At 45.6% G+C, this 17709-nt stretch overlaps 1 protein-coding gene across 2 annotated transcripts in view; it reads right to left on the reverse strand.

The window, feature by feature from the left end:
- Positions 1 to 8337: 8337 nt before the first annotated feature.
- The window catches only part of LOC130291744 (complement factor B-like), a 93632-nt gene continuing 84260 nt past the window's right edge, over positions 8338 to 17709 (reverse strand). For both annotated transcript variants that reach the window (XM_056540943.1, XM_056540942.1), the window contains exons 18-19: positions 16347 to 16396; positions 8338 to 9298 (exon numbers count right to left, since the gene is read on the reverse strand). In XM_056540943.1, coding sequence (XP_056396918.1) covers positions 9143 to 9298; positions 16347 to 16396 — 206 coding nt within the window. In that variant the 3' untranslated portion in view covers positions 8338 to 9142. The remainder of the gene's footprint in view (positions 9299 to 16346; positions 16397 to 17709) is intronic.

The raw sequence follows: 17709 nt of genomic DNA on the forward strand, positions 1-17709 counted from the left end.
TGTCCCCTCACCACCGCACCTGGGGTTCGTGGACTGAGATCCCGACGGAGGAATCCTCAGTAAGTACACATCTGAAGCTGCCTTCTCTTCCTCCACCAGCCCTGAGCCTGAGATACCCCTGTCCGCTCTGCAGAATGCACGACCGTGCTCACCAAAATTGCCCCAATGTGTCTTTGGGGATGAACCTGACTTTATCAAATATATGCATGATGTGCTTCAACCCCTGCCTGGGAAACCTCTACCATCGGTTCCTAAGGCCCAACAAGAAAGGGCCCGCCAGGAGGCCGAAATAGCCGACCTGATGGAAAAATTAAAGGCCCGTCACAGAGAACTTTATGCCCCCAAGCATGTTCATCTGCCTCTTGCGGAGAGGATCAGCTATCAGGAGAACACCAAGGAGATGGAGGCACTCTTTATTCGCAGATGGGATCATCCCAGAGAAGGGGAGAAGCCCTTGGAACGTCTCAGAGCAACAGTGAGCCAAGTTCGACAAGGTCAGAGGTTATGGTACCCTCATTGATTGCCACACCGGCTATACCAGGGGTCTGCAACCTTTAAGACAAAAAGAGCCACTTGGACCCGTTTCCGAAGAAAAAAAAAAAACTGGGAGCCGCAAAACCATTGCAACATTTAAAACAAATATAACACTGCATATATTGTTTCTTACCTTAATGCTATATATACACGATCGTGCAGTCAGCTGTCAATCTGAAGAAAAAAAGGACTTTCACTTAATGTTTAGGCCCAGGCCTGGGGTGGGCTTTTTTATTTAGGCCCAGGCCTAGGGTGGGCTTTTTTATTTAGGCCCAGGCCAGGGGTGAACTGAAAATAAACGGAAAAAAGAGAGGCGCGCTCCTGGTGTGATACCGTTGAAGTAAAAGCGGGTACGTGCGAGTTAGATGCACCTTACCGTGGTTAGTTGTGCTGCGGGCACAACACCTTTGTAAGCCTTCAGATCGCAAGAAGCCGTTGGTATCCCGGGTCCGAGATCCTAGCGTACGGCGGCGTTAGGTAGGTGGCTGCCTCTGCATCCCTAACCGTGACTGGCAAGTCCGGTTCTAACGTGTAGGAATAGGGAGAAAAATTGGGATGAGATCCGGCGCCTCCTCCGATGTAGTAAGTTCAGAAATGAAGATGTAACAAAACTGCCTATATTTAAAAAAGGCTGTTTTATTGGAGGTTGTTTTATTTAGGCACCCTCCAATAAAACAGCCTTTTTTAAATATAGGCAGTTTTGTTACATCTTCATTTCCGAACTTACTACATCGGAGGAGGCGCCGGATCTCATCCCAATTTTTCTCCCTATTCCTACAGGCCAGGGGTGGGCTTTTTTAGTTAGGCCCAGGCAAGGGGTGGGCTTCTTTAGTTAGGCCCAGGCAAGGGGTGGGCTTTTTTAGTTAGGCCCAGGCCAGGGGTGGGCTTTTTAATTTAGGCCCATGCCAGGGGTGGGCTTTTTTTAGTAAGGCCCAGGCCTGGAGTGGGCTTTTTTTAGTAAGGCCCAGGCCTGGCGTGGGCTTTTTTATTTAGGCCCAGGCCTGGGATGGGCTTTTTTTAGGCCCAGGCCTGGGGTGGGCTGGGGAGAGGGGGGGGTTAATGCTGCCGCGGGGTGAGGAATTAACCAACCGTTAACGCTGCCGCTGCCATGGGATGAGCCTGGTGAGGGGTTAAGTTACCCCTCACCCCATGGCAGCGATAGCGTTAACCCCTCACCCCCCGGCAGCATTAACGCTGCCGCGGGGTGAGGGGTTAAGCAAGTGAGTAATGGTACTCACCAGCTCCTCGCGAGGTGTCTTCCTCTCCCGGCGGCGCTCCTCGACTGAGCGCGCAGGCCGGTGACGTCACTGTCATGTGACGTTACATTGTCACATGACAGTGAGGATCCGCGCGGCCACGGAAGAAGAGACTCCGCTCCGATGGCACCAGGGCAGGTGAGTAAAAGTAAAGGTAAGGGTGACCGGGACCGGGACAGACTCGCGGAGCCGCAGCAAAGGCTTAAAAGAGCCGCGGGTTGCCGACCCCTGGGCTATACCATCCTCGTAAACCGGCGAGCTGTACAGAGGTCATATCTACACAAGAAGGTCCATTCCCTGGAGGTGGGTGAGATAGTGGAATACACCCCCGTCCAGGGCCTGCGAGGAGGGTGGGCGGCCGCAGTCTCCAGGCCAGCAGCTCCAACCCAGTTGCCCTTCAAGTATTTTCCGTCTGAGGATTGGGAAGCGGACCCCTTCCAGCTGAGGTCGAAATGGCCTGCTCCTGATGCCTCCACCAACGTACCCAATGAGGAGGAGTCTCTACAGCAGCAACCAATTCCTACTGTCTACAACAAAAGTGCCCTGGCCTACTCCTGTCCAGGAGGTTTGGCCTCGACCGTGGGTGCCAACTGAAGTACCTGGGCATACTCCCGACAAGGAGCTTTGGTCTACCCCTCAGGTACCAACGAATGTGCTGCGGCCCACGCCTGATGAGGAGGTGGGGCCAAATCAACCAGCACCAACTGTTAACCTCAACCCTTCCGTGTCCCACTCTACCCTGACTAATGTGGTATGGGAGAGCCACATTAACTCTTTGCCTGCTCATGATCCTGAGAGGGGTAGAGGCTCTAGGCGAGGAGCAGGATGACATTGCCAGAGTTTCCTCTAAGCTGACACTTATTCTGCTTTGAAAGTTCTTTTGTTTTTGTCTTCACAGACTGTTCAGCAACAAGTTCAAGAAAATGTGCCTAGCAGGACTATGCTAATACTGTTCAAGTTGTAATGTAACCATCAAGCTTTTGTGCCTGGTCTTTCGACCAAGAGACTCCTAGAGGTAAGAGATTTGTAAGTGTTTGCCCGGCTAAACTGTGCTAGCCGTGAAAGTTTAGACTCTTAGAGCAGGTGGACTGCTGATCCTTGCACGCACGTTTACATGAATATACCTCAATCGTAACGTGATATTCTTCGTGAAAGTTGCACTTATCAGGTGAATGCACCTGAACCCTGTTGGAGTGTTTAATAAATATTCATGCTAGAGTAACTAAATGTAAATGGTTATTGTACACATGTACATAAAAAAAATGTAAATAATAGGTGTTGTAGTAGTAGCTAGTAGGTGTCTTCCTCGGCTCCTCTGAGGAATAACAATTTTGTCACCCATCACTAACACCTTCTCAAAGGTCCACTCAAGGGAAACTACCCTTTAGGTATCAAGACTGACCTTACACATAGTACTAAACACATAGTACTTCCTAAAACAATCACTTAAGTGTACTTACCTTACTTAAACTTAGTACACCACACAAGCAAAAATTTATCTCACACTAAAGTAAATGCCTTGGGAATTGTAGCTAATGTCATTTTTCCAATTCCTGACACTGTCATGTACACTAATTCTCTGTTCTTATACGTGTGCGAGATGTCCTGCCTGTCCAGTAGATACTCTTGCGAGCTTAAAAATAATACACGTAATAAAAGGTAACCTAGATAAGGGTTATCTGTTGTGTTCTAGGGATAGGAGCGTGTAGCCAATAGACCCTAGTAGCCAGTCTTATTGGTAGAAAGCCTCAGGCAAGCCAATATATTTCCAGTGTACTAAACAGTTAGCTAATGTGGCAAAATGAAAAAATGTCTAGTGAGATTTAACTTGTCTAGTGAACTAGAGTAAAGAAAAATGTTAAGTAGGATGTATTTCATGTGAATAATATCATCCTGTTACTAAATTCATGAACTAACCAACCCTGTTCGTGAGTTTACCCAAACCAATTTATGTACACCAAAAGAAAATGTTAAGTAGGTTTGTAGGTTATACCCAACCTTCACTTCATTCCTCTGTCTTAGGGGACTGACGTCGAGGCCGACTTATCTTAAGTAAGGGGGTTTGTGGTGTCCCGTTACCGTATTGCATCCAGTACCTAGTGTAGAGGTCCCCAAAGACAGAGTAACTACGTTCAGGTAGGGTTCCTCAGGTGGGACAGCCACTAGTCGCCTCTCCTTAAGTATAACTTTAATGTTAATAAATGTCTGTATTTAATAATTATATCTATCTTTTATAGTATTGGATAGTACTTACCTTGTTCAGCTTCGCAGGACCTTCGGTAGTAACCTCTATGGTATGTTGCAGGACCTTAGGAGGTCCTTGGGTCACGTGTTACCCACAAATCTCTTTAATGGTGATTGACATCCGTATGGACCAATTAGCGTTTGTCCAGCCCCTTCCCATATAAGGGAGCTGCGTCCAATTATCGCTCTCTTGGGTTGCTGTTCTCGTTGATGCCGGACTAACAGGACGGTGTGCTACGCAACTTTCAAAGACACGATAGGCCTCAAAACCTCTGGCCTCAGCAGAACCAAAATTGTGAGTTCAAATCTAAATTCCTGCTAATACTAGCGGGACTACTGGACCGCAACTAATTCCCCTAAATCCAGTGGAACAGTGCAATAGACTGAAAGACTCTTAATGCTAAAGTCCCAACCATTGTCAATCTCCAAAGGAAGCTGTTGTTATGCTAAGAGACTGTTATGTTAATGAAGTGTGCAGAAAATCTTCAGTAAAAGTTACCGCTGTTTACAGAAGCTCCCCGGTTGTGGACAATCCATTATTATTATCTACCTCAAACATATAATCATCTACCTCCCTCTCGTTCCTGGGAAGGGCGGCAATAGGAAAAGCTTTATTGAGGAGCCCTCACCCTGGCGTCACGAATAGCAAGGGTTAACAAACACCCTTTAATACCCGCACAGCTGCACTCCCCATACCCTACACCCCCCAGGCTATCACAGTCTATGTAGCATTGGTAAATGTCCATACAGGCTCTTTACTTAGAGTAACAGGGTAAACCTGTAGGATTGTTTTCACTTGTAACTGCATTGATAACACTCTTTAAATGCCTTGGCTGCTGGGGCACTTCGGTATTACAACACTTCTCCCCAGAATTCAATGTACATTGTTATGCAACACAACAGTGTTACCTTTACAACTTGTACTCTGCCCTTATATGTGTTTTTCTTATCTTGCAGGGGAACCCTCTGGCCAGCAGAGCACTCTGTACACGTGAACAGGAGAAAATGTTAGACATATATATACTTGATATACGTGGACTGAGACCTCAAGTAATGTTACAGTCCTAACTTAGATATTTACATAAGTGTAGACTATTTTGATCATATGGGCCAACTCTGTGTGGTATACAACTTTACACACTATATTGGGAGCTAATCTTTATACCTTGCGGGAATTTGTCCTTGTGTCGACCTTTGGGACCTACGCAACCCCACTTCAGGGGAATCTAGAACTCTTACATCTTCTGGAACTCTTGGAACCTCTGAAGCTGCAGCTAACTCTTCCTCGATGAATTCAAGAGCGGATATTGGTCCTGGGCTGGTGGGAACCAGAGTTGCTGGCATCTGCCCTGGGGAGGCTGGAGACAGAGTTGGTACTCTGGAGACTGGCTTATAGGCCGGAGCCAATGGGGACAAGGCTGGTACTGGTGTAGAGACTAGCATGGCTTGTACTAGCCCTGGGTATGGTGCGACACAGAAGACTGCAGGCTGATTTGGAGAGAACATGGGAAAATCCATAGATGGGTGGATCCCCTCGCCTGGAACGTACTCTCTCACATGTCTGACAGATGGAGGAGGTGGTGCTGGGAGTACTGATAGATCTTCTTTCAGACACAACATGATCCGGTTTCAGTGAACAACTTGCGACTCGATGGCACCCAACTTGGCAGTGTTTAGGTGGGCCAATGGGTTATTATCTGTGTAGACAGTAAATGGCTTGTCAGCCAAATAGTCTTTGAATTTTTTGGTCACGACCCATACCAGGGCGAAAAGTTCCAACTTGAATGAGCTGTAATTTGGATCGTTCTTCTCTGCCCCTCGCAGGTTATGACTGGCATAAGCAATCACTCTCTCTTGCCCCCCTTGGACTTGGGACAGGACAGCTCCAAGACTTTCCAAACTGGCATCAGTATATAGCCAGAATGGCTGACTGTAGTTTGGATACACCAAGATGGGGGGTTCTGTCAGCAGATGTTTAAGAGCTCGGAATGCTGTCTCTTCCTCTTCCTCTTCGGCCCAGTCAATAGGTAGTCTTTCATTGTACAGGGTGGGTGTTACGATTCGGCAGCTGGCTGTGGATCCTCTGTGTCAGCAAGGGATTGGCGTGGACCATGTCCGTGGACCGGTTCTAGGTTGCTACTGGTATTCACCAGAGCCCGCCGCAAAGCGGGATGGTCTTGCTGCGGCGGTAGCAACCAGGTCGTATCCATCGGCAACGACCTCACCAGCTGTACTCACTATTCTGCTGGTGAGGTCACTGTTTACATACATTACATTACTTATCCTGTACTGATCCTGAGTTATATCCTGTATTATACTCCAGAGCTGTACTCACTATTCTGCTGGTGAGGTCACTGTTTACATACATTACATTACTTATCCTGTACTGATCCTGAGTTATATCCTGTATTATACTCCAGAGCTGTACTCACTATTCTGCTGGTAAGGTCACTGTGCACGTACATTACATTACTTACCCTGTACTGATCCTGAGTTATATCCTGTATTATACTCCAGAGCTGTACTCACTATTCCGCTGGTGGGGTCACTGTGTACATACATTACATTACTTATCCTGTACTGATCCTGAGTTATATCTTGTATTATACTCCAGAGCTGTACTCACTATTCTGCTGGTGGGATCACAGGAGGTCCACAGTTTGAAGACCATGCAAACACAGGGAGAACATACAAACTTGTTGCAGATGTTGCTCTTGGTAGATTTGAACCTAGGACCCCAGTACTGCAAAGTAACCGTGCTAACCACTGAGCCACTGTGCTGGATCAGTGAAACATAAGAAGTGGATTTCGAGAAAGTTGAACAAGTAGTTCCCATGGTGTGTGTCTTGAAATCCTCATAGATGGAAGGTTTTTCTCACCGTCAATGGCTTCCAGGGAGTCCTGGCATAGTGAGGCCATGAGCACAGCGGAAATTTTGCACATTTGAATGTTCCGGCAGACTGCTCAGAAATGCACCATCTCATAGACGGAAATGACTTTTTGAGAGGAATCTGTAGAGAGAATAGACGTCTATTCTTTCTGTGGACCCTGGAATTGGAATTTTCGTGACTGATGTTGCTGCCACAGAAATTCCGCTGTTTGCACTGGGCAGCAGAATGCCATTGAAATTAATAGGATTCCCGCTGCAGTGGAATTTCCGAGCTGAATTTTTCAGCAGAATTGAGCTTGGAAATTCCACTGTGTGAACATAGCTTGAGGGGGAAAGATCTATTGGGTGCTCATGTGGCCCTGAAACCAAACCCACGATAACTAATATGGCTGCCAATGGTGTCCATGTCTTCTTCTTAGTTATCGTTATTCATTCTTTTACCTCTGATCTTCTGAGAGCCCAGATTGACAGACGGTTTCTTTTCTATATGTGGTGACCCAGAACGGAATATGGTGTCCTGCCCATCCTGTCAGGCAGATGTTGCCTTCAGTGTCCGTCTTGGGCCCACTACTCCATACTCAATATATTATATTGTAATGTTATTGTTGTTATTCTAGAATTTTCTATGTTACTGTTTCTTTAAGTCTGTTAGCAGAGAAGGTGTAGAGTGGATCAGGTGACCTGTCTGCCCCAATGGGAATCTTCCAAATTGCCCTGTATATAGTGTAGGGGGGGGGGGAGGAGCTGCCCAGACTAGTTCCAGTCCAGCTCCAGAGCTAGTTGTGAGCAGAACTCATGAGTTACAGTGTGGAGAAGTTAGAGAGAAGTGTGAGGTGATCTGAGGAGTCCTCAAGCTAATCAGAAGTCTGATCCTGCAACCATGCATCTTCTAAGGAAAATCCCCTATGCTCAGGTGAACGTCACAGCCTAGCGGTAAGAACTAAACTCTGGGGAAGAAAGTCAGTAGTCTTCAGTCAGTCTGCAGCACCAAAGTCAGAGTGGGTTGCCATTCATCACAAGTCAGTCACCATACAGCACAAACAACTACAAGTAGGTGATAGGCTTCCAAGTTTTACTCTCCACTTCCCTTTCCACCAATCTATGCTGTAAAGGAATTACCATCTATCCTGCATCAGTAAACATAGTTATCCTTAACCTTGTATCGGAGTATGTATTTCCCCATGCCTGGCCCAGGAGAAGCTGTCTCCAACCTCGGACCGTGTATAGGCTAACGGTGCCCTGGCGTCACGAAAAGGTTAATTTCACCTTATCCACCCCGTAGACACCACATATAAATCTGATGAATTATGTGAATGTTCAGATCACCAAGAACCTTACAGTAAAGTAAAACATTTCTATAGTTTATTACAGTGTATTTGAATAGCTTCAAAGCATAATTCAGACTCCATAGTTTTCTACAGCACCCCCCCCCCTTTACAACCACCATTTACTAATAGGAGCTCCCCTATTTACTTGCTTTTTAGGTGGTTTCATGCTTCAAACTTTGTCACTGCATAACTAAATACTCATATACTTCTGGGTTTAATAATGTCTAAAAATCCCAATTGCCACTGGCCTAATGGGGTCCATGTAATTACATTTATGAGACTGGAATATTCACTTGTACCTTTATGCTAGGTAAAACTATACAGAAGCCCTCTTCCTTGCAATGTTATTATTGTGGTGCATGTGTGTGTAGGGTTCTGTGAGCCCACCATTCTGCAACCAGCAGTGTTTAGGTCAAGGAGCTCCTGCCATCTATTAACCAGATAATGTCTCCTCTCTGCCCCCACCGATTCCCGATGGCCACTCTCATAGAAGATTAGTGGTTGAACAAGCTCTCTCTCCAATCAAAGAGGTAAAGCAGGAGTGTGACCCACAAAAGCCAATAAGATTATATCTCTATATAGGAAAATGACAGAAGCAGACAACATCGTCTACTATTTTACTTGAGGCTAAATTTCAGTTTCCCAAATTTTTCTCTATTTCCCTATTTGTCATGGCTGACAGAATATCAAAAAAGCAAGTAGGGTTAATTCCAGATATAATGTTTATATCATTCCAGTAGTAAATTTCTTGTGTTTGTACATCCTATATTGCTATGTAAACCATTGGTGGTGCTTTGCATTAATGTCTTTTCCCAAAAGGTGTCCAACGAAAGCTCAGGCCAATGGGGTGGCCCAATCATTGTTTTTTATGTCTCCATCACTTGGAAGCTTTAGTTTATAAATTCCAACTCTGGCATCTTTTCCTTTAGCCAATCCAACATTTTGAACACATCAGCATGGAAATCCCGAGAAAGTGCCGGCACCGGCCCAGGATTTCTTTTAGGTCCATTACAGCTGCTGATTGTCCCCCAACTAATAATCCCCACCTAGAGTAAAGGAGAAGTCACATCAGTACAAACCTGACAAACACCAACAAATTATACAAGGAGAGACTATAATAACATTGATAAATAAAGGCCAGTTCTCTGAATGTACAGGGGTTGTGTTATGTAGACAATCAGGGGCATATCTATAGGAAATGCAGGGTCACAGCTAGGCCTTGATGTCTGAGACATAGTAGATGAGGGGCCCTGTTACAGATTTTACATTGGAGCCCAGAAACCTCTGAAGACAAGCTATTTCCATATACCCTATTAGCATTTGTTAATAAATATCCTGCAACTTTCTTTTTCCATCATATAGCTATTATTAAAGAGTATATATTAAAGAGTACCTGTCACCAAATAATACTTTTAATATAGTGTCCTTTGTGTAATTAGCAGACCCTTTCCTATTCACTTGCTTTTAAAATTATCAACATAAATATGTTTAAAATGTAATAGAAATAATGGCCACTAGGTGGCTCTGTTCTGTTCCCTGCCACAATTAATACAGTGAGTTTGGTCTCCTCCTGGCCTGGCAGGAGACCAAATTAAGGAGGTGCTTCTCTATGCACTGAGCTTGACAGCTGCACAGAGCCTCATTGAAAGATGCAAAGAGCCTCATTGACAGCTGCACAGAGACTCATTGAAAGATGCAAGAAGAAAGGTAAGATACAGAGATTTTTAAAGTTCTGAAATATTTTTTTAGGGTGGGAGGAGTGTTAGGAGTAGTTACAGAACATAGCCTGAGTCAGTTTAGAAAAGTTTATTTAGTGACAGGTACTCTTAAATTTTTATTAAAATCAAAGTAAGAAGAGAAGTGAGCTACTTCCTCCATCACTGATCTCATGAATAAAGGGAAAAAACTTTTTATATCTATCTATCTATCTATCTATCTATCTATCTATCTATATATATATATATATATATATATATATCAACTGGCTCCAGAAAGTTAAACAGATTTGTAAGTTACTTCTATTAAAAAATCTTAATCCTTTCAGTACTTTAAATAAAAAATTATTTTGAATTATCATTGGAGTACGACCCAGTAATCCATATCTTTTATATAATTAATGACACTACCTTGGAAGGTCCGGGCAACATTTTTTCTACACATATTTCTTAGTTCTTGCAACTGTGGTATAGTTGCATGCCCTGTTGACCTCGGTTAGTGTTATTAAGTAATTGTGAGCTGCACTTACATTTTTTCTTTTTTCTTTTAATTTACATATCTGTTTAACTTTTTGGAACCAGTTGATATAAAAAAAAAAAGTTTTTTTCCCTGGAATACCCCTTTACACTAACATTCCCAGTCTAAGTGCATGAGCTATACAAAAGGGTTAAGGCTCTAGGCTCCGTGATGCATCCCAGATAGATAGATAGATAGATAGATAGATAGATAGATAGATTAAAGATAAATATGAGATAGATAGATAGACAGACAGACAGACAGACAGATAGATAGATAGATAGATATAGATATAAAAAACAAAAGAAGAACAGGCGCTCCCTTGTGGAGTATCAACGAGACCACAGGTGCGTGGAAATGAGGGGAAAGTGAAGGCTCACCCTGCTAAGTTGTGCAAATTCCCACACAACAAGGATATACGTTTGAAGTAGTAGTAGAGGTCTGCAGCCTTCCTGGGAACGGTGGAGATGAGTATAGAGAAACTTCAAAGATACAGATTTAATCCAAATGCAACGCGTTTTACCATGCTTGCGCGGTTTCATCAGGCATCTATGCCTGATGAAACCGCGCAAGCGCGGTGAAACGCGTCGCATTTGGATTAAATCTGTTCGTTACCTACCTGGTTCCACTTGTTTCCTTCTTGGTCAGCGCCTGCACTCCTATATCTTTGAAGTTTCTCTATACTCAGATATAGATAGATATGAGACAGAGATAGATAGATATAGATATGAGATAGATAGATAGATATAGATATGATATAGATATATAGATAGATAATAGCAAATATGATGCAGCACTCCACAAGTTGCAATAAAGGTGGTTTTATTCCATCATGTGCAAAGACAACGTTTCACCAGCCTCACGCTGGCTTTTTCAGCGTGAGGCTGGTGAAACGTTGTCTTTGCACATGATGGAATAAAACCACCTTTATTGCAACTTGTGGAGTGCTGCATCATATTTGCTATTGTCTGGATTGAGGAACCGGCGGACCCAGGTTCCAGCTATGCGGGCACCCCTCATTTCACTTCTCTTCTGGACATTGGTTGTGCCGTTTTTATTTACATTATATAGATAGATAGATATATATAGATATGAGATAGATAGATATGAGATAGATAGATAGGTAGATGGATAGATACATATGAGATAGATAGATATGAGATAGATAGATAGATATGAGATAGATAGATAGGTAGATGGATAGATACATATGAGATAGATAGATAGATATGAGATAGATAGATAGATATGAGATATAGAAAAATATGAGATAGATAGATAGATATGAGATAGAAAGATAGATAGATATGAGATAGATATGAGATAGATAGATAGATATGAGATAGATAATATAGATAGATAGATAGATAGATATGAGATATAGATAGATAGATAGATAGATAGATAGATAGATAGATAGATATGAGATAGAAAAGCAAATGGAGCAGCACTCACAAATAGGTATAGATGTAGTGGGTGCAAGCTGTGGATGGGCCCTGGTCCTCGAGCCCCAATTAGATCCAGCAACCAAGTAGACGCAGCAGCACTCCAGCGTAGTGAAAATAGTGACTTTTATTTATCACCAAGATGCAATAGCGACGTTTCGACCACCTCACGTGGCCGTCCTCAAGCTTGAGGACGGCCACGTGAGGTGGTTGAAACGTCGCTATTGCATCTTGGTGATAAATAAAAGTCACTATTTTCACTACGCTGGAGTGCTGCTGCGTCTACTTGGTTGCTAGATATGAGATAGATATGAGATAGATAGATATGAGATATATAGATAGATAGATAGATAGATAGATATGAGATAGATAGATATGAGATAGATAGATAGATAGATAGGTATGAGATAGATAGACAGATATGAGATAGATAGACAGATAGATACAACCAAAGGATAAATTGGCCAGCACCATTGATCCAAACTATTGTATAGACTTGGCTTACAGGTGCAGGCTGCTGGGCTAAATATACAGCAACAGGAGAATACAGCAGCACACTGCTAGCACAAAGATATAGATGAAACAAATGTTTCATCTATATCTTTGTGCTAGCAGTGTGCTGCTGTATTTTCCTGTTGCTAGATAGATAGATAGATAGATAGATATGAGATAGAGAGATAGATATGAGATAGATAGATATGAGATAGATAGATAGATATGAGATAGATAGATAGATAGATAGATAGATATGAGATAGATAGATAGATAGACAGATATGAGATAGATAGATAGATAGTAGACATGTGCAGAACCAAAACTTTTTTTTGTTTGTTTTGTTCGTTTTAGTTTTTTTCAAATTTTCGGTTCTGTGAATATCCGGAATGCTGTGCATTCGTCATATTCGGTTTTCGGATGCATACACGAAAAAACTGATGAATTTGTTAAAAACAACGAATGCATTCGTTAATTCTGCATTCGATAATTCTGCACATGTCTAGTGATCCCTCAACATATGATGGTAATTCGTATGTTGAGGGATTCGTGCAATGTAAAAAAGTAAAGTCCTACTCACCTGTCCCCGCTGCTCCCGATGGTGTCCCCCGGGCCTCCGCTGGGCTCTCCTAGTCCTCTTCGGTACTCCGCTGGGCTCTCCTAGTTCTCTTCGGTACTCCGCTGGGCTCTCCTAGTCCTCTTCGGTACTCCGCTGGGCTCTCCTAGTTCTCTTCGGTACTCCGCTGGGCTCTCCTAGTTCTCTTCGGTACTCCGCTGGGCTCTCCTAGTCCTCTTCGGTACTCCGCTGGGCTCTCCTAGTTCTCTTCGGTACTCCGCTGGGCTCTCCTAGTCCTCTTCGGTACTCCGCTGGGCTCTCCTAGTCCTCTTCGGTACTCCGCTGGGCTCTCCTAGTCCTCTTCGGTACTCCGCTGGGCTCTCCTACTCCTCTTCGGTACTCCGCTGGGCTCTCCTAGTCCTCTTCGGTACTCCGCTGGGCTCTCCTAGTCCTCTTCGGTACTCCGCTGGGCTCTCCTAGTCCTCTTCGGTACTCCGCTGGGCTCTCCTAGTTCTCTTCGGTACTCCGCTGGGCTCTCCTAGTCCTCTTCGGTACTCCGCTGGGCTCTCCTAGTCCTCTTCGGTACTCCGCTGGGCTCTCCTAGTCCTCTTCGGTACTCCGCTGGGCTCTCCTAGTCCTCTTCGGTACTCCGCTGGGCTCTCCTAGTCCTCTTCGGTACTCCGCTGGGCTCTCCTAGTCCTCTTCGGTACTCCGCTGGGCTCTCCTAGTCCTCTTCGGTACTCCGCTGGGCTCTCCTAGTTCTCTTTGGTACTCCGCTGGGCTCTCCTAGTCCTCTTCGGTACTCCGCTGGGCTCTCCTAGTCCTCTTCGGTACTCCGCTGGGCTCTCCTAGTCCTCTTCGGTACTCCGCTGGGCTCTCCTAGTTCTCTTCGGTACTCCGCTGGGCTTTCCTAGTCCTCTTCGGTACTCCGCTGGGCTCTCCTAGTTCTCTTCGGTACTCCGCTGGGCTCTGCCGGGCTCTCCTGGTCTTCTCCGGTCCTCCGTTGTCTGCCGCAAGGCCTTACTGGGCCTCCGTAGCGACGTCATCACGTCGCTGCCGCACGCCGTTCCTATTGGATGACGGGACGGCGTGCACGACGGCGTCATGACGACGTCAGAGGGAGACCCGTATGAAGGCCCCGGACCAGCCCAGGATCCACCGGAGGAAGGCCCGGAGCAGCGCGGAAAGGTGAGTGAACCTGCCCGGGCTGCTTCAACTGCTATCCGGCAGCAGCTTAAGCATTATGCAGTTGATGCACGGCCCCGACATTCGGTATACTGATAATGAATGCATTCTTTGTTCGTTACATGCATATTTGTTATGCATTAGTTAACTAATGCATTCGTTAACTGTATATTCGTATTCGTATGCTTTTTCAGGATTTTGTGATTTTTTTTTTTCGTGCATTCTTTTCGTAACGAACATCCGAAAATGGGAAAATTCGATTCGATAGATATGAGATAGATAGATATGAGATAGATAGACAGATAGATATGAGATAGATAGATAGATATGAGATAGATAGATAGATATGAGATAGATATGAGATAGATAGATAGATAGATAGATAGATAGATAGATATGAGATAGATAGATACATAGACATATTGATAGACTTCTTCACTGATATTAGATCGAGTTTTACACTTTGTCCCATGGAGATTGACTGCTATAAAAAAAAGAGAGGAGAAGCGCCTCAAGGTCACCCATGAAAGAATATGACTGACGGGATGAGGCTATCTGACAATTATTCCCTATCCTAGAAACTCATGGCAGGAGAAGTCTTATGCCAATACTGCTGTACACATAGGAGAATGATCCATTATGGTGCCTTCACACTAGCGTTATTTTCTTTCAAACTTGCTGTATGTTTCCCGCTGCGAGTTTGAATGGGAGTGGTCTTTCCAGACATTCCCCTGCCGTAAATTTGCCGCGGACAGCCCGCACAGAGCCAGCCCCTTTCAAACTTACAGCAGGAAACATACAGCAAGTTTGAAATAAAATATGATCATGTTAAAGGAGTAGTCCAGTGGTGAGCAACTTATCCCCTATCCTAAGGATAGGGGATAAGTTGCAGATCGCGGGGGGTCCGACAGCTGGGGCCCCCTGCGATCTCCTGTACGGAGCCCCAACAGCCCGCGGGAAGGGGGCGTGTTGACCTCCGCACGAGGCGGCGGCCGACACGCCCCCTCAATACAATTCTATGGCAGAGCCGAAGCGCTGTCTTCAGGCAATCTCCGGTATGAGGGGTTTTTTTGCGCCCCCGTAGATCCATGCGTCCGCTCCTCCCCCAGCTCTCCGAACATTTCCAAAGCTAGAACTGGGGGAGGGCAGAGCAAGGGGAGAGAGAAGGTCCACGCCCCCTCCCTCATCTCCCCTCCCTGAGCTCGGCTGGATGCAGATCTCTACGGCACGCCCCCTCCCTGAGGACATAGATCTCCACGGCAGGTCCCTCCCTCATCTCCCCAAGCTGAGGACATAGAGCAGTGCTCCCAATGAGCTCTGTGTAAAGGGGGACATACTGCACGGGCTAAATGTTCCCCTTTAGCTTGTACAGTATGTCCCCCTTTAGCCCGTGCAGTATGTCCCCCTTTAGCCCGTGCAGTATGTCCCCTTTAGCCGTGCAGTATGTCCCCCTTTAGCCCGTACAGTATGTCCCCCTTTACACATAGAGCTCATTGGGAGCACTGCTCTATGTCCTCAGGGAGGAGAGATGAGGGAGGGACCTGCCATGGCGATCTATGTCCTCAGGGAGGGGGCGTGCCGTAGAGATCTGCGTCCAGCCGAGCTCAGGGAGGGGAGATGAGGGAGGGGGCGTGGACCTTCTTTCTCCCCTTGCTCTGCCCTCCCCCAGTTCTAGCTTCGGAAATGTTCGGAGAGCTGGGGGAGGAGCGGACGCATGGATCTACGGGGGCGCAAAAAACCACCTCACACCGGCTCTGCCATAGAGATGTATTGAGGGGGCGTGTCGGCCGCCGCTTGGTGCGGGGGTCGACACCCGCTATCTGGGCCGAGAGCCGGGGCCCCGTACAGAGAGATCGCAGGGGGCCCCAGCGGTCGGACCCCCCGCGATCTCAAACTTATCCCCTATCCTTAGGATAGGGGATAAGTTTTTCACCACTGGACTACTCCTTTAACGCACCCTCAAGCTGTTTTACCAAGAGTATGTGTGTGTTCATAGATGGGGGTCTTCTGTTCACTGGCCTGCAGGTGTCGCACTCTCCATAGGCTGGGGGGGCTGCCTTTAGGCATGTACAGAGCATTGGGTTGAGTTTTCCATGTGGACACCACTAAATTGTACAATATCACATTCAACCCAACATGAATTAAAAGAAAACCTGAAGGACTATGAGATGAGAGGTCACTTACCTGAATGAAGCGTTGTTTGTACTGGACAATAAGAGGACCTCCAGAGTCACCTGGTGTGAGAGAAAATGAGACTCAGATACATATCAAAGCAGGTCATATGGTCATATTAGGCCAAACAAAAATCAACATTCAGTAATCATGGTAGAAAGGAGAATAAAGCTGCACTCATCCATGTTGTAGTTAGCCAAGCGATGACTAGTTTCACGTCGAAAATGACGCTTCTTCTCGTCTAGTTTCATGTCTCTGGTGCGGGGGCGTACCACAAGAAGACTAGTTTCACGTCGGAAATGACACTTCTTCTGGTCAGTAGTACGTCCTACGGACGTACTACTGACCAGAAGAAGCATCATTTTCGACATGAAACTAGTCTTCTTGTGGTACGCCCCCCGCACCTGAGAGCTTCGGCTCTCTCTCCCCGCACATCCAGCAAATCTGCATGCCGCTTGCTGTACGGACACTGATAATAAAAGCATCGCTTGGCTAACTACAACGTGGGTGAGTGCAGCTTTATTCTCCTCTATACTTTTCTGTTATACTGACAGTACTTCGCTTATTAGCTAGCACCCCCACACTAATTTAATCGGGACTTTCATTCACTCATGTTGAAGGGGTACTCCAGCGCTAAGACATCTTATCCCCTATCCAAAGGATAAGGGATAAGATGTCTGATCGCGGGGGTCCCGCCGCTGGGGACCCCCGTGATCTTGCACGCAGCACCCCATTAGAATCAGTCCCCAGAGCATGTTTGCTTCGGGTCTGATTACTGGCGTTGTGACGTCACGGCTCCACCCCTGTGTGACGTCACGCTCCGCCCCCTCAATGCAAGCATATGGGAGGGGGCATGACAGCTGTCATGCCTCCTCCCATAGGCTTGCATTGAGGGGGAGGAGCGTGACGTCACACGGGGGGTGGAGCCGTGACGTCACAATACTCTGGAAATGATCCCCTATCCTTTGGATAGGGGAATAGATGTCTTAGTGCCGGAGTACCCCTTTAAGCTGCCATATATACAGCTGCAGTGCCTGATTGCCGCTACCAGCTTTAATAGCTTCCATTCAGTAATCATGGCTTCCAGCTCTACCTCAAGTTGCTATTTAGGGGTGGGACGAGCCCACTTGAATTTAAGAATGTCCCCCCACCAGCCTTTTTTATCTCATTTTCAGCATTATAGACTGTATGATGGACATTGAGACTATGAGATGTTGAACTGGTCCTCTCCCTTTCCATCTAGGATTTTTTAATTTTTTTATTTATGCCATTCACTGTGTAGTTTTATTAACGTTATATTTTAATAATTTTGTATTTTGTGAACACTTTTTTAAACTCCCTATGGAACTTGAATGAATCATTGAATTGGTCATAC

The sequence above is a fragment of the Hyla sarda genome, chromosome 9, assembly GCF_029499605.1.
Source record: "Hyla sarda isolate aHylSar1 chromosome 9, aHylSar1.hap1, whole genome shotgun sequence".
Classification (NCBI taxonomy): domain Eukaryota; kingdom Metazoa; phylum Chordata; class Amphibia; order Anura; family Hylidae; genus Hyla; species Hyla sarda.